We start from the raw sequence: 27651 nt of genomic DNA, 5'->3' as shown, positions 1-27651 counted from the left end.
AAAAGAAGACATTAGAAGACAGGTTAGTCTTCAACTGCTTCACATTTCTTTATCTAAAGAGATGCAGTGTTGGTTATTTTTTTTTAATTTGCCATGGATGTTATATATATATGTTTTATATATACATATAATATATACATATATTGCTCATATTGGAACCTTAAGTGCTTTTCTTAGTAAGTTGTAATTTGTAGAACTCCTGTTTTTTCTTTTGTTTGGTTTTTGTTTGTTTGTTTATCAGTGTTTGTTTTTGGTTTGTTTTTAATTACTCCATTCCACTCTTAACTGTTCCTCCTCACTTTCTCACTTTTCTCTTTTTTCTTTTTTTTCTGTCCTTCCCCTCCCCTCCTTATATGCCTTGTCAGATTCTTTTTGTGGCACTCAAGCTTATGCTAATACTACCCTTATGTGCCATGAGCCTTCTACTGTAGCTGGTTTATTTGGAGGTAGGTAACGATAACTCTAAAATTTATCAATTTATTTATGCAAGGGGGATTTCTTTTTGTTGCTTTCCTTAGAATGAGTTTTTTTTTCATTTGGGAAGAAAAAAAACACTTGCTTTTGAAGAGCAATTTTTTGCCTAATTTTGTTTTCCTTGATTAAACACAGTTGTTTTATGAATAAATGGATGCCTGTCATCTTCCTACTTTAATGCATTCTCTAAACTCTCAAATTTTCAGAAGCACTTACAACATTTTAATATTATAAGTTTATGGAATTTGAAGCTCCATGTATAAATCTTAGTGGTGGAATAGTAGATAATTTGACTTGAGCAGTTGTGGCATGGATGTAGGGAGATTACACTGGAAAGAAGTGTGCTTTTCCAGCACTGTGCAAAGGCCATAGAAATGGGAAGCAGTTTTCAAGAAGGTATAATAGCCAATTTTATCTGTGTCTTTCCATATATATTCTAGGCCAGTGCAATAGCAATAAGACCTCAAAATCCAACTGAATTTTTTGTGTATAGGGGTTGTTACCTTGGTTAAGTGGACATTAGCAGTTAGGTTTGGCACAACTGAAGAACTGAGGTTCTTGACTGGCAGTAAGAATTGCACATGCTTAAAAATGTTTAAAAATGGAATTTATGAGGGTATTTGATGGAAGGAATATGTTTGAAATCCATGAATTTGGGTTTGAGTTCCAGTACACTTCTTTTCCTGTGTGACTTTAAGCAAGTACTTAACGTTTCTAAGCCTATGAAAATGGGGATAATAACGTCTTGCAGGATTGTCGTGAGGTTTACATATATGACTGTATAATATCTAGCATGATGCCTGACACAGAATTATCATTAAAACTACTACTATTAAAAACTTTCTTGTGTATGCAGATCATTTCATACTTGGAATATACTTCTTACCTAAATTATTTAATCATCAGAAATAATTTTGAACACTGATTGCTTTTGCAATGCTTTTAGATTTTAAAATTGCCAGGGGCTTTTTATTTTTTTTGATCCAGCATTTGCTGTTCAAAGCTCAAGGGATTCGTAATACTTGAAGAGTCCTGATAAATAGATATAATTATTATAGCTATAATAATAAAAACTAATTTTTTTACCTACTAGTTTATATAAGATGAAATACTCAGGATAAACCAAAAGCCTGGAATGAAAGGGCCTTAAGGCTTGGTTGTGTGACTTAATTATTTAACCTTGGATAAGTTGTTTAATCTTAGTTATCGCATCTGTAAAATGAGGATAATAATGACTGTCTCATAATGTTATGAGGTTTAAATAATATTCTGTTTATAAAACCCTTGCGTAGTGTTTAATAAATAGTAGCAGGGTGTTGTTTTTTTTTCCACACACAAAAATTATAAGGCCTGTTTATTACAGAACTACTACCAAAATTTATTAACAACCTAGCCAATTTTTCTGAAAGGTGTTTGGAATGCCTTTCTGTCCCCAAAGCTTGTTCATCTTGTACCTTTCAGTTAACTTATTATTGTCTTCTTGAGATTTGCCCTGCAGTGCAGTTGGTTTCTAAATGTTAATCTATGAAATGGAGCTGGTCAGTGACAGAGTTTTCACTGGGCCTTGGTGAAATGAGTTAGGTGGTTCAATATAGTGATTATTTTATAAAGTTAATCTTAACTTGGAGAGCCTATTTATCTTTTTTTTGGGAGGGGGGTCCCTAAAATCTCCTCTTTTGAAATGGCGATATTAGTTTTGTACCTTTGCTTTAAGTAACTTTTTAAAATTAAATGTTGACAATCTAATCAACTGTCATAATTTATTAAAATTTTCCCTTTCACTTTTTTAGTCTATTAGGTGGAAGCTTTTAACATTTGAGGTACTAGCTCTAGATTACATTGTATCTTTTCAAACCTTTTATATTTTTAGGCAGTAATATTGTAATTGCACAGATTGGTGCTCCTAGGGACCTCAGGAAATGGCGCCTCTCTTTACAGAAAGTAATGAAATTGTTTTTGTATTATTATAAAGGATAGGCTCATCCCTGATATCAACCAAATTCTAGAAAGAATTTGGGACAAGATACCTGGGACAAAATAGCAGGGAAAAATAGAAATTTGGTATACTGTCCTAGTTGTAAATTATTTTTTCCTGTATTTTCTTAAGTTGAGCGATATCATAGCTAAGATACTGTTTAAGGATGATTTAAAGAAAAATATGTATGCTTCTTACACTGTGGTGGTATAGCATGGGTATATAATTAAGCATGACAGATTTTTGTCTTTCTTGAGTAGATATGTTTATTCTTTTTGTAAGGTGTTATAAGAGGAACTGGTAAGGCCATGGTATATTTCTTAAGCAGCTTGTACAGTTTAAAGTGCTGTCAAATTTATATGTCTCTAGAATTCTAGGAACCTTTTGATGATTGCTCAGATTCATATACTAAATTATTTTATATTTTGATAGTGTTTGTATTCTCATTGTATGGCTAGTGTGTTTGAGTTGAGTATTTTAAAACTTAAGTAATTATGGAATAGGGTCAAACTTCTGCAGTCTTAAAATTTTGTGCCCTATAGCATATTCATATTATGATGTAAAATGCTACTTTTAAAGTAGTATCATTGATGTACACCAGCTTGTGTTGAGTCATTGTTAATAATAAGTCATTGCTTTCTGGTTTCTGTCTCTTTGAGGACCTTCTTGGACTTCTCACCAAATCTTGTCCTACTTTTTACAGTTTTCTTTAAGATCAGTCTTTTTAGTACAGCATCACTGTACTTCTTTATATCCTGGTGGTGTACATTAAGAGTTCAAAGTGAGATTCTTACTGAATGTACTTTAGCAGAAAGTTGGGACGGGAAGAGAGTGAACCTATGTTTAGGGCTCAAAAGTTTACCTTCTTCCTAATGATAAAGTTAATTTCCTAATGCCAGACTTTTTTTATTTTTAACATTCTGACTTTATAGAATTTAGAGATGGAAGAGAATTTAGGAGCATTACAGCCTTCCACAAAGTGAAAGAATTCCTTCATTGTGATCCTTGTTAGACTGTTCTCTCCTTGGATATATACTCAGTGATTGAAAGCTCCCCAAGTCGTGTGACAGCCCTAATAGTTTTAGATGATTTTAATTCTCATCAGCCTCTAGACGTTCAGAACCTCACCTCACAAAAATACAGCCTCACACAATTGAAAATCTTACATGTGTTACCTCAGCCTAGTCTGCTTTCAGCAACATGAGCAGTGTAACATGGACAGGAAAGAATAAGTTTTCCTGTTTATGTTCTGGTGTTTCAGAGTAGCTAGGTGAAGTAGCACATTCGACGGTATAGTTGTCAGTTCCACTTCTGGAAGTAGTTGAAGTTAGAGGGTGTTTGGGAGTTGAAAACGGTCTTTTTTTCTTTCTTTCTTTTATATTTGAAAAACATTTGGACACAAAGGGACACAAGGATTAGTGGGTTGTAACTTTCAGAATTTTTTCGCTTCTCAAATGAACTTAAACCATAAAGCTTTTGGTTAACCGTTGAAGGAAGAAGGGAGAAATAGAGAAGGTGAGTAAGTAGAGGGAGAAAGTCTCTTGGGGTTACTCAGTAGATTCTTTTTTTTTTTTTTTTTTAAGCACCATAAAACACTTACTACCAAGTGATCCCTTAAATTAAATTTTGACTTCATGCAAAATCCTAGAATTTTAGATGTGTTTAGTTTTTTAAAGATGATCAGCATACAAAATTAAGGTAAAAAATAAGCAAAGATTTTATTTCTGTAATGAAACAAACTAGTAGTTCAACTTCACTAACTCTTTTGTTAGTTGTATTTGTCAATGGGATGATTTTATTTTGAAAAATGTAATTACCACAATAAGATGTAGTGTAGGAAATATTTTGCTTGAAGGGTTGGCTTTGTTTTTTGTTGTGGGAATTTACTGCTTTTTCCATTCTATTGTCATCATTATTAAAGAACTATAAATGTTGAATATTAAAGAATTGAGCTTTTTTCCATTTTGGTTTTTCTTAGGATTTACTCCTTCTCCAGTTGCACAGCCACATCCTTCAGCTGGCCTTAACGTTGACTTTGAATCTGTGTTTGGAAATAAATCTACCAACGTTATTGTAGATTCTGGGGGTAAGAAAAAAATGCTTTATTAACATTACTATACTGTTCTTATTTAGAGTCTGTATAAGGCCAGATAGTGGTCCTTTTAACATGTGTAAATAGATGAAATTAGGGTAGCCAAAAAAGTGATCCTTCCCCCAACCACTGGATGAAAAACTTCAAGGGGCTATTAATCTTTGCTCTTTTCTTAGTGGCAATTTTGAATCTGAGAAGATTTTGTTTTTCTCAGAGCTATTAAATAGGAGAGAAAAAAAGAGATTTTGCTAGTCACTTGTTGTAGAATGTTTTACCTTTTAGTATTACAATTTTTACCTTTACTGAAATGAAATTGGCTTTTTTTTTAAACTAGGAGAATATGACCTGTGGTACCTTGATTTGTTGAGATAGTTCATGTAGTAAACAGCTAGAATATGTTAAATATCAGAGCTGTGGTGCAGTGGCTTTTTATTGTTTTAAGGATGATTTTTATAGTATGCTTGTTCATTTGTCTTAAAAGAACTTTATGAATCTGTAGAGCCAGGTTTCCATTTAATATCTTGTTAATTTGAAGTTTGTAAAGATTAAGAGTTCCTATAAAGTTGGTACTAAATTATGTTCTTAATCATAGAGTGATAAGTATAGTAATTAAATTCATGCCATTTAAAGAAATATACTGAGGTATTCTTAGTTTTCTAATATATAGTTGATTATTATCCCAAAGGTAAGAAACAAACTTATAAAGAATATGCATCAACTAAGTATTTATTTTTTTTCTGTGCCCTAGTAGGTTTATATTTTTTGATGCATTTGATTTTTTCCTCTTGAGTTTGTCTTGCTGGGAAAAAGGAAGAGGGAAATAGAAAGCAATTGTTCATATTTTATAAACCACCATTTTTGGTGACTTGCTTTTTCAAATTCTGTAGTATTCCTAGGTTGTGCTATTGAGTTCGTTGGTGGTTTGGTTGATTGGGTTTGTTTTGCCTTCTACCTTTTGGTAAAGAAGGAACCTGAAGGGATTTGATTTGATTTGATTTGATTTTTAAGCAGTGTCCTAGTTTACTAGATGGTTTTATGCAATTGGAGTGTAGTTTAGCTACTTCTTAGGTATAATTTAGGCTAGCTATTTTTAGAAGAAAAGAGGTAATCTGATGGTTCATTTTCACTTGCTTCTAATATATTGTTTTATATATACTTTACATTCTCCACTTTGAAGAGTATAAAAAGATTTATAAAATACTATTTCTTAAAAGAAACTTTTTTCCCAAGATTTCCAAAAAATACAGAGATGTATTTTTACATACATTGCTTCAAGTATAAGTGAGTCTTCAGCAGATTTTATCAGCTGAGAGGGAGAATTAATTCCATTCCCTTCTCTTTCACAATTGTGGAATGAGAATAGTTTACTTGAATGCTTCTTTCATCCTCTTTAACCTTAATATAATTTTGTAATGACATAAGATAAATGATTTCTTCCAAAGCACATACAGCCTTCTCAGTTGGTTTACTTTGAAATGGTCTTTTTCTCCTTTTTCTACTTAAGAGCATTTATTAGTACCCATTTTCTTGGAGGACTTTTCCAATAAACAAACAAAGAGAAAGGACAGATACCTCCTTTAGAAAGCTTAGCACCATAAAAGTTCCTTACAAATCCTATTTCGTCTGTTTGTAACTTTAAGGCTTTGATGAACTAGGTGGACTTCTAAAACCAACAGTGGCCTCTCAGAACCAGAGTCTTCCTGTTGCCAAACTCCCTCCCAACAAGTTAGTATCTGATGACTTGGATTCATCCTTAGCCAACCTTGTGGGCAGTGAGTATTCTTTGGATCCTTTAATCTTCTTTACAATAAGTTGTTTTATAAAAATGAATCTAGTTTTAAAATGCTTTCCTTTTCTCCTGTCTCAGATCTTGGCATTGGAAATGGAACCACTAAGAAGTGAGTGTTTTATTTTGTGTTCTTCCCCGTGTGCTGTTGAGAGGTTGATTTGGCTTTCACCTGCAGAGCATATGTAGGATGTCGTCTGCATCTTAAACGCTTTGTTCAATCTAAATACATAGTAAGGAATCTTTATAATTGCAGACATTTAATATTCTCACTTATATTTATTTAAAGTGATGTAAATTGGAGTCAGCCAGGTGAAAAGAAGCTAACTGGAGGATCTAACTGGCAACCAAAGGTTGCACCAACAACTGCTTGGAATGCTGCAACAATGGTGAGTCAGAAGAGCTCATGATGTATACTAACATGAATAATTTATGTAAATGTGTAACATGAAAATGGTTTTAAAGTAGTGAGAGGCATAAGTGGAAAGATTGTTACCAAGTTTGCAAAATATAAATAATTTGTGTTTCTTTTAAAGGAAGCTTAGTTGGCTATATTTGCCAGGTACATTTTAGTAGCTAACATTTATTTAAAGGTTACTTTGTGCCAGGCATCATTCTAACAAATATGTGGTTTTGTTTTATATAATCCTCAACTTAACCTAACATGGTAGTAACTATTATTATCCTAATATTACAGATGAGGAAATGGAAACACAGGGTTATTAAGTAAAAGCCCAGATCACAGAAATTGGGGTGGGTTTTTAGAACCCAGGCAGGCTTACCTCAGAGCTTATATTCTTAATCACTGTTTTTCTCTGCTGGTTTGAAATCTATTATTTATTTATCTAGAATATAGTCTTTAATTATTTTCTGATCTCACCAGTGGTAAAGAAACTATGCTTGCTTGGCTTTTGTTAATATTTTCATATAATTTATATAGTTAATTCTCCTTATTTGCTGCAGTTAGGTCCTTAAAGTCACCCTAACACTGAACCATTGCTAGGTTCATACACATGCATGCACATTTCTCCCCCCCTGACAATGGCTCAGTGTTCACTAATTCAGTGTTCTGGTGACTTTAAGAACATGAGTGCAGCAAATAAGGCAGACCAGTTCTGTGTGTGTGTGTGTGGGTGCGTGTGTATGAATGCACTCACATATCTCACATAGGTTATAATTTTAAATACTAAAAAAAAACTCATTCTAGTAGATTGTGTGTGTGTGTGTATTTAAACTTTTACGAAAGAGAAAATGAGGTTCAGAAGTGTTAGGTGACCTTGCCTGAGCTGCCCCACTAAAGGATGCCTGAGTTGAGATGCTGGCCCTATCCATCTGGCCCCAGAGCCAGAGCTTCTTGCAGTATGCTGCACTGTTCCCTACTTTCTCCATCCTCTGATATCTTCATGTCAGAGCTGAAATAAGGCAGGGCTCCACCTTGTTTGACCTCAGCTGGGAATAAGTGCATTGGATGACAAATTTTTCACTATACCGCATACGTCTATGGATGATCTCAAAAGCAGCACAAGTATAGATTTTAGGATTACAAGTAAATTTTAGTGAGTAGCAGATTTGCAAATACAGAATTCACGAATAATGAAAGTTAATTATATACGATAATTAATGAGTTAGTATCTAGTACTGAAGAAGTTCTAATGGTTTTAATTACTATAAGATGTGGTTGTCCCAGAGTAGCTTTGTGGCAGTGCCCCTGTCCTTGGTCAGCTGCTGTTTTACCAATCCTATAAATCTCCCTGGGTCAGAGAAATCCAGTTTGTTCTTGTAGGAAAATTTGAAAGATGCCTTCTTGCAACAGTGTACTATAAGCAGCATTTTGATTACAAGTTACTTCCTGTTGTTAGAGACCCCCATTATCCTTGTTATGCCACTTTTTGTTATTAAATCTCTTCCAGAGCACTGTGCTGTGCTGTTTTGCTATTTTCCTTGGGTTAATCATGTGTCAAGATTAATAGGGCTGAGCTAAAAAGAATGTGCTATTAAAATTTTGCAATACATTAGCTTAAGAGTTTCATTAGTTTCAGTCTTCATTAATAGAAAATAATAATGAAATATAGCCAGGTTTTTAAGACAGTACTTTTTCTCTGTTCTGGTAATGGTCACTACCATCACCAGTATTTAAACCCTGCATTTAAATAGTTTAGGTTTTTACACACACACGTACATACATACTATCTTGAGTCTGTAAATAGTGCATTCTTGGGGGAGTTTGAGCAGGTATTGTCCCAGTTGTAAGGATAAAGTTGTGATTTTTTTTTTCAAGTCCAGAGCAACTAGAAAGCAGATTTAAATTGAAACCCATCCCTTCTGACTCTGAATCCAGTGTTTTTCCCGCTTTAACACACCTCTCTGACTAGGAATGGCAGGAGGTTTGGTTAGTGGACTTTAGAGCCTAGGTATGAATTATACATTGATAATACATGAGGAATGATATAAATCCAAGTGATGATATGAAAATACAATGAATATTTTCTAATTTTCTATTAAATTAGTGTTAACTTACATGAAATATGAAATATTAGAAGTTTGTGGATAGCACTTGATTTAAGATTGACAACTGGAATGTAATAGGCATCTAAATTTGTTGGTAAGAAGCAATATGTATGGTGCTGTGTTGTATATGGTAATGTGTATCATCTCTTAAGGATTTTGTTAAAACATTTGTATGTATGTGTTTTACAGAGGTTCTTTTTAGTGACTAACATTTAGGGCTGGTGATGTGATTCATTATTTAGATAAACTGCTGCTTATGACATTTCTTTACATTTCTAACCATTTTATTAATCCTTAAACACTGTCAAGGTTTTAAGATATTTTTAAAATTTAAAACAAATTCACTGGTGTAAAATATACAATGATGTTATACTACCAACTCTTTTCATTACTGCTTGCATTTTTTTCTGTGGTAGACATTATACAGTGCAACTATGTTTATAGGATGCACTGCATTTTGCACTGTTGATGCTACTGATAGATTTTATGTTTTAATGACACTTGTAATCAGTAAACTATTATGTAAATAAGGTGATGATGCCAAAGACTAAATTCCCCTTGTCAACCTTGATAGTGTTTTTGTATAGATGTTCTTCCATTAGATACTGGAAATACAAGGAATTTTAGATAGTTAATAAATGTACATGTGAACTAAAATGCTCTCTATGTATTTTCTGTTGTGTAAGTACTTGTTCTAATCCAGTGTTATTGCATTATGTAATTGTTCTCCCTGGGAAAAACAGAATGGCATGCATTTTCCACAATACGTAAGTGACCAAAAACTAGCCTTTTTTGCAATAAATTAGCATGCTATTAACCACTGCTGTAGCAGAATCTCATAACCTTCCAGCTATTACTTGTTTTCACATTCAGATTTTCAATGTGTCAAAAATTCTTCTTAGCATCTACTGATTTCATGGGTGTGTTGCAGAATTGATTCTGATGGTGGCATGGGAAATACAAATTTTTTTTCTTGCTTAATATTCTGCCATTTGCTGCCAGATGGCTGGGTGTCTGTGTCTGTGCTGCCACTATGCACTTGATGACTTCTGAATGAAGGGAAATAAATGTTGATTGTGGTAATGTTGAAAATAACAATTGCATGAAATCTTACAGGCTTCTGCTGTACTTGGCAGTTTGTCTACTGCTGTCTCAGCTCTTGGTTTTTAAGTAGGGAGAGACCAATAAGTCCTACATGCTCACCCAAATACTAAACCTTTAACTATTCACTTTAGTTATGCTTCATTTAACTTCTTCATGTGTATGTTCAAATTGCCATATAATTTTTTTTATATAATTTAGCAGTGTTATTGGTCTTTCACCTGTATTCAGTTTCAGTTTTTATTATAACACACATAGGGAATGTTGTTAAGACAGCAAATATATCTAAAATGATTCTGTGCTGAGATTGTATATTTTAAAGCATTGAGTTAAAATGGGAGGAGTAGGGGCCCTTAAACATCTTAGTGGTAGATGGCTCTTTTAGACATTAAAGCATGAATGGACTTAAAAATGCATTGCTCCTCTGAATTGGTGCATTACAGAAGGTAGTTTAAATAATTTATGGAATAAGTTAGAGGGAATGCTAATATACATACTCTATGTAAGTACCTGTACTTCTTAGAAATAGTCATATTCCATAGTGGTTTGAAATCTTTGGGATTCTTTGAAAAGAGTGAATGAGGTCCATAGAAACTGATTTTTGGAAGATCAAATTATTAATTGATTTGAGATCTTTAAATTTTTTTCTTTTCTCAAAAAATGATGAGGTACCTGGGCAGGGAGGGTATATAGCTCAATGGTAGAGTGCCTGCTTAGATGCACGAGGTCCTGGGTTTGCTCCCTAGTACCTCCATTAAATAAGTAAATAAAAATAAACCTAATTGTCTCCCCCCAAAAAAACAACAAAAAAATTTTTTTCAGTGAAGTACCTAGGAAAACATTTAGTAATACTGCTTTTTCTGGGCATACTTTTTTTTTTATGATAGTGATAGACTTTAAATTTTGGAACTTTGAATATTTTTTAAAATCAATATTTTTAAAGCTGTAAAAGCATCTTGAAATCTTAGATCGCTGTTGTATCTAAGTTTAAATGGTATTTTTTCTTTCTAATAATTCTGCTTTTGTGCTAACTTGAAGACACTTTATTTCATTGAGCTTTAATTGACACAATTATTAATGATCACAAATGTCACATTTAATCACAGCTGTCTTAGCAATTCTTTCTAGTGGAACTACAGCTATTAATTCCTTGAACTCGGTTGACATACGTGAGTTATACTTCCTTGTTTATTTTTTCTTTCACCATGTCAGGCGCCCCCTGTAATGGCCTATCCTGCTACTACACCAACAGGCATGATAGGATATGGAATCGTAAGTATTTTTTCCCAACACAGGTTTTTGAAACTATGTTGATTCACATTTAACATCCATTTATTTACAGATGTAACTGAGAAAAGAACTTAGTGCCATATACCGTTAAGTGTCTAACGCAGAACCTTGTACCATAGTATTGGTTTCATAAGTATTTCTAGAACAGTCTTTATACAACAGATATTATTTTTAACTAATACTATTTATTAATGTTCACTGTACTACTTGGCTCCTTCTTCCCTTACAATTTTGCTAGGCGTTTTATATTTCATTAAGAACTCACTTAAACATTCATGTCTTCGTTGCTGTGACCTTACATTAATACCATTGAGGTCTCACAACCTTAATATTATGGGGAGGGGTGGGGGTTAACATTCCTTGAATTGTGTAGGGGGTAAATTTAGTCTAGTAAAGGCCAAAGATATTTTCCTATGACATGATTGGTATATCACAGAAACAATTCTTTAACCTTTAAGCTGCCCACAGCCCACATACTAGACTGCCCTTACTCTCCCAACTCTCTTAATATATAGACTCAGTAGATATGAAATGATAGTATTGGCTTCAGCCCACTGTAGATTTTGAGGGACTGTTGCTTGTAGGAGGAAGCGTCATCCGTTGGTATTGCTACTGTGGCTGCTTGTGCTACGTCTTTATTTACATCATTAATGGAGGTAGCTCTTTTCTGCATATGAAGAAGTTTTACAGTTTTTGGATTCCCAGTCATTACAGAAAAAAGGAGTCTGCACAAAACTCATAAAGTTAAAATGAATCTCTCCTTGCAAATAGTAGTCTACTTAAAAGATTAAATAGAGCTTATAGAAAGATAAGGTTTTAGAATATTGCATTTTAACCAGACTAATATGGTGGTCTGTGTGTAGTCTGTTTTGTCACTTACTATATTAATTTTATGGAGTGGTACTTTTTAAAGAAAGAGAGGGTTGGTTGAGATTTATTTTCGATTATTCAAAAGTGAACTAATCTCTTTGTGTGTAATTTAAACTTCTTGGTTTTCCCTAAAAATGTTGGAAATAAAATGAAAGAACCATAGAGAGTAAATTTCTTTAAAGAGTCAGCTGTTTTCACTTGTGCTCACTTGCAGAATGAAGTAGAAACTTAATTTGACATACAAAGGCAGTTTACTTTGAAATGTATTCTCCATTTTATAGTTTCAGGTTTCCCTCTGTCTAAAACTGGCAAATTTGGAAATTTTTTGGTCTAAATTCTTTTTTGTTTACTGTAGTAAGATTTGATTTTGCAACTCATATAGAAAAAGTTAGGCTTTTTTGCAAACTTTAAAAAGTGAGCACATAAAAGACTTCCCATACCAAAAACTACTCTTAAAAATATGTATCTGTCAGTCTTGTATACATTTACAGGAATTTCCCCTTTGAATTAATGCAAAAATACTGGTACTGTTCATCCCTGTTACCCATCTTGTTTACCTATAATAAAGAAAATGTGAGTCGACATCCTTTAACTTGATATATATGTGTTTTTTGTTTTGTTTTTTAAGCCTCCTCAAATGGGAAGTGTACCTGTCATGACACAACCAACCTTAATATATAGCCAGCCTGTCATGAGACCACCAAACCCTTTTGGCCCTGTATCAGGAGCACAGGTACTAATTAACGTGCTACATGTTAACTGTTTTAATAAAGCTTGATGTGAAAGGAATATAATACTAAAAAATCCTTTTATACAACTTGAGAAGCAGTTTATTAGCATTTTTTTCCCATCATGGTGGATATCATTTACTTCATGTATGTTTCTCATCTAAAATTTTTTAAGAATATTGATTATTTGGAAGGGAAGGATAAACAGGTTACAAGTATTAAAGTTGGAAAATTCTTGATAATTTATAGTTCGTGGGTCCAGAGGATGGTTTTTCTGAGGTTATGGAACCTTCTTTCTATAATTCTGACATGCTTTCCTTTGTAGACCTTAGAACTCAGAACTCAGTGCCTTGGCTTAAATGGTACTGTAATAAAAGTGTTGCCTTTGAGATGTTTGTGGAACCTGACAAGTCTTCAAAAGTTGTGAATGATATTTTTTCATTAGATAACTTCCTGCCACTAATGATTGTATTTAAATACAAACCCCTCAAAAGGGCAAAAAAACTTGAAATGCCATGCTGACCTAATTGCTTCACAGGAAAGACTTTCCGCTTCAGATGTTTCTAAGGTTTTCTTCCAGTTCAGGCAGATTCACCCTAAATAATCACTCTTTTTTTTTTTTCATCTCATGATCGTTAGAATTAGGGGAATCTGAATTTTTTTTTTTAAAGAAGCTTCTCCCCATTTTGGTTAGGAGAGGAAATAATGGAATTTCTGTTATTTACTTCTCTGGTGGCATACTGTGGGATGAGAACCTTGTAAAGTGGTAAGATGGCTTATCCTTCTATGTCTGTGTCTCTACTTGTATCATTTAACAGTTAGAAATAATGACATGCAGTTGTTAAAGTAAGCCTCCATTTCTTACATTGCTTCCGATGCCGACTGATTGGTTTCTTTATGTGTTTAATGCTATTTGAAAACATTCATGTGAGCATTTAGTAATGGACTTGTTATTCCTTTTCCACTTGAATGCATGCAGTATTACACTTGCCAGTGCATATAGTGTTCCATTGCCAAAATTAGTTTGTATTGATCCAGTTGAACCTAGTCTATATGAATCATGTAGACCAGTGAGACACCGTTCATTTTTCAGCCTTTTTGAGGATTGAACTCATTTAATAAATTGGCATCTCAGGGAGTGCCAGTAACTGGGAGTGGGTAGTGAATTTAATTCTGATTAAGAGATAAAATTCCTGTTCTTTGAAGTTCATGTGTTTTCCCAGATGCCTCTTTTTCTCCCCCCTTGTTCATAAAGTGACCTTTTCTTCCTGTTCCTTAATTGGTTAAGTGTTTACAGTGAAGACAGCTGGGAGTTGAGGAAACTGGTACAGTTGTTACTTTTTTATGCATTTGTTTTTATAAGTTGTATTACAGGTATTTATTTATAGTTTTATTTCTCCTCTTTTACCAGCAGTAGTTCTGAATACTGGCATAACTTGATAAACATATTTTGATAATCCTTTGGAAGATGTTGATTTCATCCTCTAACTTTTGATGTAGATGTTTTCTTTAGTTTATATGTCTTCCTGATGTTCTTTAGTTTTTTCTTTGTTATTCATATTTTTAACTTCAGATACATGTTGTTTATTTTTAAAAATTACTTTGGTTTTATGCTGTAAGAGACCAAGCAGTAGGAACTTAAATGTACTCAGAAATAAAAGCTATATTTTAGGGCTGCAAATTTACCAGGAACCAGTGACTACAGAAGTTTTTTCCGTGATGTATGGCTGAACCTTGTACCTAGTCCGGGTCTTGTCTTGCAAGCTCCTGTCTCAGAAACAGAAGATACAGTTACCTTAAGCTTGAATGCTGCCTGACAGTTTCTAAGCATTTTCACATAGATTATTTCACCTTATTCTCAAAATAATTTTTAAAGTAGATGCGCCTACTAATATCCTGGTTTATAGATAATGAAAATTGAGACTTGGAAATGTTCTTCAACTTAGTGGTGAAATGCAACTTAGCTGCAGAAATCTTTGATTCCTGGCCAGTGCTCATTCGTGACACACTGCCTCTCTGCTGATGAGACTCAGCCTGAATGGCCACTGTAGTACTACTGTCTTCCTTTTGTCAGCAGTGAACCACTCTGCTAAGTCCTTGGTTTCCAATATATTGGATTATAAACTACATGTACATATTCAAGGTATAACTACTGTAGTTGTCAAGAGCGTCCTCTAGTTCTGGATAATACTTTTAACCTTGAAACATTTTATATGAGGGGTGTTTTTTAATACCGTAAACAAAACTTAGTAAAAAATCTCCCTTTAAAAAAATTACTGGTCCCCAGCCTCTGTTCTTAACACAGGTTTTATATCCTGTTGTCTTTTTAAATCCATGTAACTTTCAGTGAAACACCAAAAAGGTATAAGAATTTCCATGTGTGTGAAATGAAACAGTGACAGAAATACCCTTTTCTAATTACTATATTCCAGAAGAGAAGAGAATGAGAGTATTAGGGTAATACGTTTATATTGAGAAATCAAATTTGCAGCAAGTACTTAATTCTACTATTATTGATTGAGAAAAGCATATGAAGGAAGCAAATTGATAACTAGGAAAAGAAAATCAGGTGGCAGTGAAGTGACTCAAAGAGGTTTTTGTCTCCACCTTACACAGCTCTTTGAATCAGTTGAAAGTGAGAATCTTAAATCTTTTAATATTACTTTTAATTCCTTTTCCCCCTTTGTTTTCCATAGGTCTTGTCACAAAGTCCCACTAATTGTTCTTCTGTTACTATTAGTTCCACCCTTTCCTTCTTCTAGACTGGAACCTTTCTTGTCTTTCTAATTTAACCTATTATGTAGATATTTGAGTAAACTTCTGTAGGCAGTTGTTTGTGGCACCTTAGCAGCATACATAAAAATCTAAGGAGGTGAATCTAAATATAACTGAACATGTAAGGCATTCCCTCAACTTTCTGTCTTAAAAATAAACTGCCTCGCAAAGTCTCCCTCTTTAAAAGAATAATAATGAGTAAACAGAATATTCAGGTTCTTCAGTTCCCATGTCTCTACAATTCTCAGTAAATATCCAGTATTCTGCTGCTGTTTGTCTTTTCCAGAACGCCTTTGTCTGTCATTAAGTAGATTTACTCTTTATTCATTCTTAGTCATTGCTTGTCCCTTTTCAGTTCTTCTGAGATCTGAAGTTCTTTTCCTTATTCTGCATTCTTTTTCTTTATAGAACTTACCACATCCTGACACCTGTTGGTCTGTCTGTCTGTCTGTCTGTCTCAATCCATTCATCCATCCATCCATTCAGTCTAGTGAGAGACTCCCAGACCAGATTGTAACCCTCACAGAGGCAGGCTTTTATGTGGCTTGTTTACTTCTGTGTTCATGGTTCCTAAAACAGTACCTGACTCAATAATTTGATTTGGTTGAAAACTTAACTTTTCCATTGTGTAGCTTACTATTCCTCATTGATCTCTTTTTACTTACTTATAACCATTGTAATAATTTATAGCAGTGTTCGGAATTGATTTAATTTGTTGGCTGATAGTTACGGTAAGCTAAAATATTAGATGACCATCACCTGAGGAATGAAGATGCCTTTAATTTCATGATTGAATAGTTTAATAATTGAAAATTAAACTATTTATCTTTGAAGTAAGAAATATTTTATCATGCTTCAGTTTTTAATGATTATTAGCTAGTCCTTTGGATTGATTTTGTCCATTCATTGGTAGCAGAAACCAAAATAATTTTTCTTAATGAACTACCTTTTTATTGTCCTCTCGTTATTTTACTCTTTTTTCAATTTCAGAAATGTTTTGAGGTACCTCTTTGTACATTGTAAAGTAAGTGGTAGTTCAAATATAAAGTGAAATCCCATCAAAATAGAATCTTTTAATCAAATCCCAGTCCTACAGCTATTGTGAAAAATCTTTCCCTGCTCCTTGAAGTGTTTCTTTTGGGAGCCATTATTCACCAAAGGCATAACTTGTAGCTGGTCTCTTGACTACTTACTATTAAACTAAGTTAATATTCCTGAGAGTACCTCAACCCTTCCAGATATTTGTCATATTACCATTAGTGAGGTATTCCAAACAATGTGTTTTGTGTGTTCTAAATTGTATCTGGTTACCCTTATTGCTGTGTTAGTGCCTATTAGTGAGAAAGTAGCTAATATCTTCCAGATGGCTGTTAGCTCAGACTTTGTTTTGTTCTTTAGGACATTTGTCTTCAGTATAGCTTTAATTTAATAGACTACACTATAATATTGAAATTATGCCGTCCTATACATCTATGCACCTTACTCTGTTCTCTTCCCATTTTTTTGTGCTCACTTACTCTGTATTTTCTAAGATATTTTCACATAACTGTTAGATGCTTAAAGATGGGTATTGTGTTCTGTTTCATGCCTAACATTGTAGTGTTTGTTTTTTTTTTAATGTTCTACATGAGTACGTCTTTCTAGATATTTGACTGCGTGGGAAATACTACATCCCTATGGTTAATGCTTTTTTACTCTTCTGTGCTTCCTCACACTATTTGATTACTTGTTATTGGTGTGTCTGTTTATTAACTTGGAGAGAATGGGTACTCTTAACACCTCTTAACTTGTGCTTTATGTAACTCCTACTGGTACTTACTGCTATATAAATTGAAATGTTCATTGCTGGTCAATAGTTTGTAAATTCAGTCTGCTTTGCAGTATGCAGCTGTTACGTTACTAAGCGTGAAAACAGTTAACCTAGTTTCTCTTTTCTTTTAAAAGATACTGTTTATGTGAAATAACATTCTTTTAATGAATGTTTATCAGACAGTTTAAATGTTGAAGATCTTTGAAGTGGGGAGGGTTATGTTTGTTACGTTCTTATCACTTCCTTATATGAGAAACTCAGACTGATCCCGTATCAAATCTGTTTTCCCAGAAGTGATATGAAAACCATAGAGTGTTACATTAGAGGATTTAATCTTAAAAATAGGCATATTAAGGGGAGAGGGTATAGCTCAGTGGTAGAGTGCATGCTTTAGCATGCACAGGGTCCTGGGTTCCATCCCCAGTACCTCCATAAAAATAAATACATAAACAAACAAATATAACCCCTCCCCCCCAAAAAAACCTAAAAGTATTTAAAAATAAGCATATTAAAAGTTTTGTTGTTTTTTTGATTGGTATTGAAGTTTCAGGGTTTTTTTTTTTTTTTAATGGAGGGTATGGCTAAAGATGCAAAATGGCTGCTATGTTTTTGTTTGTATCAACCAATTTTAAATAAGTATGACATCAGTTAAGTGTCTGAAAGGAAACAATGGCTTGTTGTGAATGCTTTTTACCCATCTAAATGGGGGCACTGTTGACTTTGGATATCGGAATAATTCAACTCTTAGAAAAAGATGGCCTTTTTAATGACCTTCTTGTGTAAGAACTAATGGCTCTCTTTGCTTTTAGGCTTAGTGTTTTTGGGGGGGGGTTGTTTTTTTGTTTTTTAATTTTCTTGGTATGTTAATTGTGGGTGTTGGCAGTGTCACTCTGTCAGCTGATCTGCCCAGCTGAATTTCTGTGAAGAAGGCCTTTTGCCTTCTCAGCAGTGTGTTGTGCTCATTCACCTTTGCCTAGTAGAAGATCCCCTGAGGAAATGTGATTTAGTACTGTAGGTGAGAATGATTCTGTAGTCCCCAGGGCATACCTGAATCAGTCAAAACAAAAGTTTGAGGAGTCCCATCTGCTGACCATTATTGTTAATAAGACAACATGTAGAGCCAGCCCTTTTCACCAGGTTTTTGCTGATGACATTTTTTTTCTAGAAGGTAGAACTCTTTAATTCTTGTTTTAAACAAAACTGGAACATATTTGTAGAATCTTAGGTGATTGTGACATTCTGCAAAATCTTGATGATGAACGTCAGTGACCATATACAGCACTGTGTGTATAGAGAGCACACAGGTGTATTGACTGTATAACATTTACTAGAGGTCCCTTTAAAAAAATTATTTCTCTACTCTTAAACTTTTTTCTGTACATTAAATATAGCCCATAAATTCTAGCTGAGTTGAGATGAATGGAGATAGCAGATTTTAGAGAAGAAGCAAAGCACCGGCCTTGGAGTCAGCAGATCTGCTTTCAGGTCTGTTGCTGATGTCCTGGGGCTGTTGTAACAAAGTGCACCATAAACTTCACAGCTTAAAACAACAAAAACTTAATCTCTTACAGTTCTTGAGGCTAGAAGTCTGAAAACAAGGTGTCGATGGGGCCGTGGTCCTTCGGAATTCTCCAGAGGAGGATGCTTCCTTGCCTCTTCCAGCTTTTGGTGCCCTAGTCGTTGCTTGGCTTACAGCTGCAGCGTTAGTCTCTGCCTCTTTGACCTGGTGTCCTCCTTGTGCCTCTGTCTTCTCATGGCATTTCCCTCTTACAGAAGCATCATTCATTGGATTAGGGCCCACCCTAGTAACTTGATGACTGCTGCAAAGACCTATTTCCAAATAAGGTGACATTCATAAATATATTCATAGGGGACAGGACTGCAGCATACCTTTTGGGGATACAGTTCAACAGACTCACAACCCGCTTCCTCACTAACCAGGTGTTTCAGAACAAGTTGCCTGTGTACCTTTCTTGAGCTTCAGTTTCCTTATCTATCAAATGGTGATTTTACCTTGGGTACTTTATAGGTCCAAATGAAAATGTTTGAAATTGGCTTAGGAATGTGGAGGTTTTTTGGTTTTTTTTTACTGGTGACTATTTTTTTGTTTTTAGAAGAAAACTTTACAAGATTGACCTATTTTCAGAAATTGTCTCTATTCCTTAAGGTGTCCCTATTCCCAAATCTTAATTTATTATAGTACAATTTATATTTCTTCCCATGTGTTATAAATTACCTTGATTATAAATAATTCATAGTTCATTATTTTGAGACCTTAATTTTTATTATCTTTCAACATCATATAAACACAGAGAGAGACTCAGGCTTGGGTGGAGACTGGTATGTGGGAATGGGGCAGCCTGGCTGAGCATGTTCTGCGTTAGGGCCTGAATCATTCACATGGGATGTAGACTGTGGACATTGTTTACAGGAACCAGAGACATCATTCTTGAGGACTGTTATCAGGATCACCTGTATTGGCTCAGCATTCGTAGAAGTGGTGAAGCTGCCTAATCTCTTCTTAGGGGAGGGGGCGTACCTTTTTTGAAAATATCTAAGTCTAAAGAACTCTCTCCTTAGACATTTTTAGTGGAAGCCCAATAGGTAAATCAAGTAAAAGCAGGTGGTCTCAACCCCATGTATGAAGTACAGTTCAGGCATTTTTTAAAAACCAAACCAAAATGCCATGTTTTCAGTAAATAAAAAATCAGTGGTGCATTGTAGACATATTTAATTATTATTTTGTCTCATATACCAGTTGACGTAAACCATAGCTTTTCATTTTCTTCGGTTTCCTAGGTTAGAAAGTTAAGATCTAATATGAATTAGCAGTGAACACTTTATTCAGATAAGCTGAGGCAGTCTTCATGATTCTCATCCATCAAATGGGACTTTAAATAGGCTTCTCTTTCCCTTGGAAACATTTCTGATGCACGAAACACTTCTGAGTGTTGTTTATGTTAGCTTACATCAGTTAATGTTTCCTCCCGTGAGTTTAGGAAATCTTGTAATCTCTTTCCCTCTCTCCAGTTTAGATTTCTTTAATTCTTTGTCAATTGAGATTGCCAGATGCCATTTGGAATAACATATCACTCCTGTTAATAGTTTTAAGGTATTGTAGACTCTTAGCAGTAGTCCAGTTTCAGAGATGTTTAGAAACAATATATCTTCAAAGAGAAATCCTCTTAGATCATTGTCTCGTGCCCCTAAGACAAGATGAGTAGTGCTTTGAGATTGACAGAAGTAATGTTGGCATAACTTTGTGATATTATTGATGGACAGAAGCCCAAGATGGAGTTATGTTAAGCATAAACCCAAGGAGCAGTAATCAAAGGCACTCGGTTCAACCTACAGAATAGGCCCTCTACCTTATTCAGTAAAGTCCTCTCTTTTAGCCATGCTCCACAGAGGCAGCTGAGAATAAATAGCATTATCTTTAGTAAAAAAAAAAAAAAATTGGAATGCAGCACTGTGTTTATATCCTATGCAACTGGATTCGGATACACCACTAGTGGCCTATGTTCTAATATTATTCAAAAACAACTTACCTTTCTGTTTTACAGCTGATGTCTTTGTGAAATCTTACCGAGTAGGGCTGTGGTTTCTAAATGTTTTGATTGCACAGCAGTATCTGGAAAATATTTAAGTGCAGACCCTCACTGTATTTATATTTCTCTATTCTACAACAATCTGTTAGGTACATTTATGTAAAAATACAAATTTTAAAAGGGTAAAAATTAATGGAGAAGTTCTAATATTTTCTTCTCATATCCCACTTTGGTGACCATTTTTATACAGAGCTTTTTTTAACTACCAAAAAGCATTTTAATTTAGCATGTTATAGAATGCTTTTGCTATGCATAGTCACTGCTAGTTACTAAACAAGAGACAGGGAACATATGTTTCTTATATCTGAGAAACCTAAAGGTGAGTTACTAGGGAAACACAAGTGACTGGTTGATGGTGCAGTAAGAACTCATGTAAGAGAAACACAGAGTGGTGATAATACAGTGGAAGAGAAAGCGCAACACAGATCAGTGACGTTTGAGCTGGACCTATTATGTAAGACTAGACGAGCATTTGATTGTACGTGGTAAATAGGGTCGAACTAATATATGAATGACTAATATATGCCAGGTGTTTTCTGCGTATTTTAATCCTCAAGATAGCCATTATGGGCATCGGGTCTAGATGTTCTAAAACCCCATTTTACAAAGGAGCCAGGATTAGATTCATTTCCGTCTTTCCATAAAACTGTGTTCTCTCATCTCAGGCAAAGGAAATATACCCATTTTTCTCTTAAGATGTTGGCTTTTCTTCTTCAACAAAGACAAATTGAGTCTCTACAGCCTTGTTTCCAGGCTTTTAGGTGACTGGAAAATTCAAATGTAAAGATGTGGCAAAGTTGCTTCTTCTCTAAGAATTTTCAGCACAGCCAATATGTCAGACGTTTATCCTGAAATTCCCAACCGTTTACTCTCCCACAAGCTTTCAGTTGCACCAGTGTCACTTTCTGAGACTGCTACTTTCTTGTTCTAACCTGAAATTTTCTTTCTTTGGTGTTGAACAGGGTAGAATGAAGGGGTAACCCCATTTTTATTTTATGATCTTTAGTGTATCAGTGGAATTCTTTTTTTTAAAAAAATTCCTTTATTCTCAGTATGTTTGCCTTTTTATAAAGTTAACTTATGATTTCTGTTCTCTTGTCTTTAGTATACTAAACACACACTACAAGCAAAAGAAAATCTTTTTGCTCAGCTGCCTCTGTGAAGTTACAAATTTTTGGTAACATTAGAATTTTTTTTGTCATTTCAGCATTTTTTTTAAAAGTTGATTAGAGTGCAGGGAGGGATGGAGCAGTTTCAACTGAGAGTTGCCATCATCAGTTACTTGTAAATTTTAGTATTTTAATTTATATGTAGCTCTTTCACTGCTTCTCAGTATTTCATTTTCCTATAAAATGAGAAAGAAAGACTATGTCTATATTAGACTAGTGAGACTAACTACTTTGTTTAAATGACATATATAGGTCGATTTGATTTGAACAAACTGATAGCTATAGTAATTTTTTTTTAGCTCTATGGGAATTTTGGTATAGATAATGTTATTTGAAATAAATGAGTTAAAGGCTGTTTTTTTGTTTTGAGTTTTGTGTGTAGTGATGGCATATTTATAGTAGGATTTGACTGGAATGGTAAGTTAAAATTTGTCTTATGCTGGCTTATAAAATATGGTGATTTTGCAGTTTATGATGATAATAGGGTTACTTTCTTTTTTTAATTCCTTATTCTCCAGTCCTTAGCAGCTCTACATGTTCTTTAATCTGCTCCCATGAATGATAAGTAAAAGGGTTAACCCTTGTAATTTCAGGTGACTTTCTCAGGCTTTTTAAATCCTGCTGTTTCTTCATGCTCTTGTGCTCTTCCTTCTTTCTTTGAGCAGTAATTGGGCTGTTGCAGTATATTTCCTTTTCTTCTCTTTCCTTATTTACATTCTGAGCTGGCTACTTTCTCACCAGCGCATTGTGTGCCTCTGCTTTAGTGCAGGTGCCAGGAAGGGGTGGGACCAGATGGTCAAGGGCTGTTGCGTGGCTCAGTCCTTGGCACTCTCTGCAGCCAGCCAGTCCAGTCTGGGCTGTGGTTTTATCTGCCCAAGACGGGTGTTGATTATAGAAAACTAACCACAGGGATATTAAATCTTATTTTCTCGTGTACTTAGCTGCATATTTTTATAGGTATAAGACATATATATGTGTTTATTTTATCAATTTAACAGGATAGTAGAAGTATTAGTTAAAAACTAGCCCTCTTCCCCCCAGGGAAAATTGATCCTCTTCCATTACTCATAAGCCTCTCGAGCTTCTCTCCAGCAGTGTGCTCACACGTGGAAAAGAATAGACCTGTAGCGTTCCCTTTGACCGTAGTCTTTAGGAGCATTTCCCTCTGTGACTTGTCAGGTCTTCTGATTGCTGTCCTCATGAAAATTTGATTTAGGAAGGTGTTTTAGTGTGGGGCTCTCATAGGGGACTTGTGATTTTGGATGCTATCTATCTGCAATAAGCAGGGTTTGTTACTGTTTTTGTTTTAACTTTAAGTGAAAAAGAAAACTTGTTTTGGAGAAATCCCCAGTTAATCTTAAACTCCCTCCAGCTCAGTGACTGATGATCACTTTACTTAAAACCATTTGGCTTCTAAAAGTTCATCCTGGTTGGTGTGAAAGGTGAGGAGGAAACGTCTTTCCGATTAAGTTGCACCTTATTCTGTCTCTGCATGGATGATATTTCAATCCCCAAACCCAGACCTGCTGTCCCATCCTCACATCTGTAGCTGCTTGTGTAATTCCATCAACCTTCCCATTGTCTTTGAACATTGATTTCTGAGAACAAGGTATGGATTAAGAAAATGACTCAACCACTAATATAACTGAAGATGATTTCTAAACCTGTACATTCATCTTGGCATCCAAAACAACAAATTGCATACGTTTGTGATACAGTATTTGCTGAAACTCATTGGCTATTCATTCTCTATAGTGCCTTTCTTAAAAAAAAAAAATTAAAAGGTAAAAATGAGATCACTTTGAACCATCAGGAAAGACAGATTTTGAGCCTTGAAATATTTTATAGGAATTTGAATGTTGAGGTACGAATTAAAACTATTTACACTTAGTCAACTTTGGCTCATATTTGGTTTAAAATACTCTTAAAGTAGGCTTGGTGAAGGAGATACATATATGAAAATGAACCTTTTGGTACTTCAGGAACTGTCTTTGAAGGAATACTAAAGATATGTTACTGAATTCAGCAGTCTACTTGCCCTACTGTATGTGCAAATTAAATGATAGCAAATTCCAAGAATCAAGCAAATATATTCTAAGAGGAAGCTGAACCAAAGATCTTAAGTATTCCCTATACTCAGGGCAGTATGTGGGTGGTTAGATAACCTCTGAACTCACTTCCACCTCCCAGGGTATAAGCATCAGCTGCAGCATGTCCAGATAAACAGGCAGGAGACAACACCATGTCAAAAACGTGTGAACACTGAGGATAGGACTTTCCACCTCTTATGAGGAAGGAGGGAAGGAATATTGTAGCTAGATGTGTTGAGTCAGGACTGAGGTCAGACTTTGCACAGCATTTGACAGACAGCCTGGGCACAGGAAGCCATCTTCTCTCAGTTAAAAAAAAAAAAGAAGCACAGTTACGTATTTGTTTCTTCCCTCTCCCACATGCACATAGAAGGTCAGCTTACAGCGACCCTTTTTGGGTAAAAGATTTTATTCCTTTGGAATTCAGAAAAAAGAACTTGCTTTCTAAAAAAATACATTCCATTGGATACCCTTTAATTTGACATGTTGACTGAAACTTTTGTTTTAATAATTCCACTTTCTACAAAGGCTGCCATTATATTTGTTAAAGATGACAAAACGAAAACCACTTCTTCTTTCATTACATTTTCTGCTTTCATGTTCTGTCATTCTGAGATCTTTTTTTCTTTCCCTCTCTCTGTCTTCTTTTCCCCCAGCTGTCGGCAGCATCCAGCCCCTCCAGTCACAGTCCTCACAGAGCTTCAGGAAAGGACCCTTTTGCAGAGCTCTCTTTGGAGGATTTCTTATAAATCACTTTAGGTATTGCTGCTTGTTGGGGGAGATGGGGACTTACCTACTTTAAAAAGTTACCAATCATTAAGCACAATTCACTCTTCTTCTTTGTTTCTTTAAAGGACTCTAGGTTCCCTCTCTTCCTCCTCCTCCTTTATTCTTTAGGTGAAGAATAAAAAAATAGATCAAGATAGGGCATAAGGACAAACAACTTTTGGAAAATATCTTTAACATAACTAGGAAGTGTGAAATCAAAGGACCATCTCACATGTGTACCTGTAAGCATCCACTGCTCACAGCAGATGGATGAGATCAAACACCACTCTTAAAAACTGGGTGTTTTATTCAGTCTTGAAAGATTTATAGAGAACAACACAATTTTACACATTGGATTCGAGCTTAATTAGGAGCATCTTTAGTTTTAATATAATGGCCAGAATTCATTGTGAAGAACTCATTTTAATTTCTTTAAAGGGTTATATTTTTATGTATGCCTTTTCATTTAAAAATAGTATTTTCCAAAAAATAGCTTACTATTTTTTTTAATTAAGGACAAGTGAATACTTATGTCCTTTTTGATAGACAGATTCTGCTTTTGATCCATACCTGCTCTTTTTCTGGAAGACAGTGTCATTTGTTCTTCTTGATGCTCTAGCCCCCAGTGTAGATACACCTTCTGGATCTTTGAGAGTTTGTCCTCTTCTGATATGACAACAGTTTATTAGCATATCTATTTCAGTGATGTCTTCGGTTGAGCAGTTTAAAGGATATCATGACTGAAGTATCTGAGTGAATAGTGACACCCTATTGAAAAGTACTCTTTGGTAGATATTTCAGATTTTGATTTATATTAGTAAAGAAATTATTTAGTAATCATAATATTACTGTTCCCTTAATTTTCTCTTAATTTTATCACATTATTTGGAAATAATACTTCAAATTTTGTTTGTTGTTTTAAGTGAGATTTTTACATCAACTGTTTGTGTTCATGGAGAGAGTTTCTGAATTTGTCATGCAAAAATTGTTCATTCATCATCTTTCTTCTCCTACCCCCCAGTTTCTAGTAATTAGAAAGATACTTGGAAAGCTCTGTAATTATGGTTCAGATACTGAGTTCTGGCTCATGATAAGCTGATAATACTTTGTTTTGGAATCAAGGTTTATGATAAGCATGCTATAAACACTTCTGGGCCAGTTGAAAGGTAAAAGGCACAAAGCATTTTTATTTATGAGAAGATATCCTACAATGTAGTGAATTAACTTACACTCTTTTTTTTCCCCCAGATACAGTTTATGTAACTAGATGGAAGAGAATGGAATTACTCCAAAAAGACAAGTGCTCAAGCGGCAAATACTTAACTTCCAGCAAAATCCAAACTGCTGTCTCTTAAACTCTCTTCTTCCATTAGAATGCTACAGTAACCCAGTGAAGGCCCACGAAGGAAATTGGGACTAGCCTATAGGAGAATGTATCAATACAGTTTATAAAGCCACGAATTGCCATGATTTCAGACTAAGATCTGTCTTTTTGGTGACTAACCCTTCAGTTCTCTCAACTCCTATTAATACCCATAATCAGTAACCTACCAAGAAAAGCCCTTATTTGGAAAGTGTGAAATTTGTATTTGGAAAAGCTGCCTGGAGAGAAGAGCTGTGTCCTTTACTGTAATGCAGCAGGACTCTTTTGGGGGGATCAAGTCATAATTCTTAATTATGCAGTATCTTTCTTTTCTCCGGTCCTCACAGATACAGAAACAGTAACTAAAATTAACTTTTCTTTTAAAAAAATTATATATTCAGTTTGCAGTAGACATTCCTTAAGTATTTGTATTTATTTATGATTATCAATTTACATAACATTAATATTGTATCAAACCTCCTTATGAAAATGAGTATGGATGTACACGGTATGTTTGATTTTTATCCACAAGAATGAATCTGATTCAGAATGCTTTCCAGCTGACATACAGAGCACTAAATATTTTAAGGCAAGTCCATAGGTCTGAATCGCCTAAGAATTCTCAGTCTCTATGGGATTTAGGGAAGCATTATAAATGCATTAATCCTTATAGTCATTTCTGTGCCTAGGATTTTGCAAGGGAACAGTTCACTGACTAGGAAGAGCACTACATTTTAAATTCAGCATTAGTGCATTGGGAAGGAACTTTACTGCTTTGTGCTTGGCATGTCATTATTTTCCATTTGACATTAGGGCCTTTCCAAAATGAATGTGAGGAATTGCTTTCACTTCAAGACTTTCCTTCTTTTCAGTAAAACTCTAGGAGGTGTTATGGGGGGAGGGAGGGGGACAAAATCCTTGAACCTTTTATTTGGCTCATGCCATGTTATGATCATGTATCTTTTAAATAAGGGGAAATAATGTCTTTAAAGTTAATGTCTAGGCAAGAGTTTAGTTAACGAAGAATTAAACTGCACTGTTGATCGGTGCTTTGTGTAAATACATCTTAATGTTGGGTTGAGAGGGGCCTTAAGAAGGACAGTTCATTGTAGGAAAGCAATTCTGTACATGAGTTTAAGCATACTTGTTGCATTGTCTCTGCAGATTCTATTTTTGTTTACAATATTAAAATGTATGTTAGCAAAAATGGGTGGATTTTCAAATAAAACGCAGCTTCCACAAAA

General features: G+C 34.6%; 1 protein-coding gene across 11 annotated transcripts in view; it reads left to right on the top strand.

Annotated features, from left to right (window-relative positions):
- PICALM (phosphatidylinositol binding clathrin assembly protein) overlaps positions 1-27651 on the top strand; it is a 94193-nt gene extending 66542 nt beyond the window's left edge. For 2 of the 11 annotated variants that reach the window (XM_010990428.3, XM_031460493.2), the window contains 9 exons: positions 4428-4535; positions 6182-6313; positions 6409-6439; positions 6617-6716; positions 9579-9602; positions 11149-11208; positions 12725-12829; positions 24933-25035; positions 26293-27651. In XM_010990428.3, coding sequence (XP_010988730.1) covers positions 4428-4535; positions 6182-6313; positions 6409-6439; positions 6617-6716; positions 9579-9602; positions 11149-11208; positions 12725-12829; positions 24933-25025 — 653 coding nt within the window. In that variant the 3' untranslated portion in view covers positions 25026-25035; positions 26293-27651. The remainder of the gene's footprint in view (positions 1-4427; positions 4536-6181; positions 6314-6408; positions 6440-6616; positions 6717-9578; positions 9603-11148; positions 11209-12724; positions 12830-24932; positions 25036-26292) is intronic. The other 9 variants (XM_010990435.3, XM_031460494.2, XM_010990498.3 and 6 more) reach the window with 5 other exon arrangements.

Source organism: Camelus dromedarius, chromosome 12 (genome assembly GCF_036321535.1).
Source record: "Camelus dromedarius isolate mCamDro1 chromosome 12, mCamDro1.pat, whole genome shotgun sequence".
Classification (NCBI taxonomy): domain Eukaryota; kingdom Metazoa; phylum Chordata; class Mammalia; order Artiodactyla; family Camelidae; genus Camelus; species Camelus dromedarius.
Note: the sequence above shows the minus strand (reverse complement) of the source record. Positions and strands in the feature narration are given on the sequence as shown.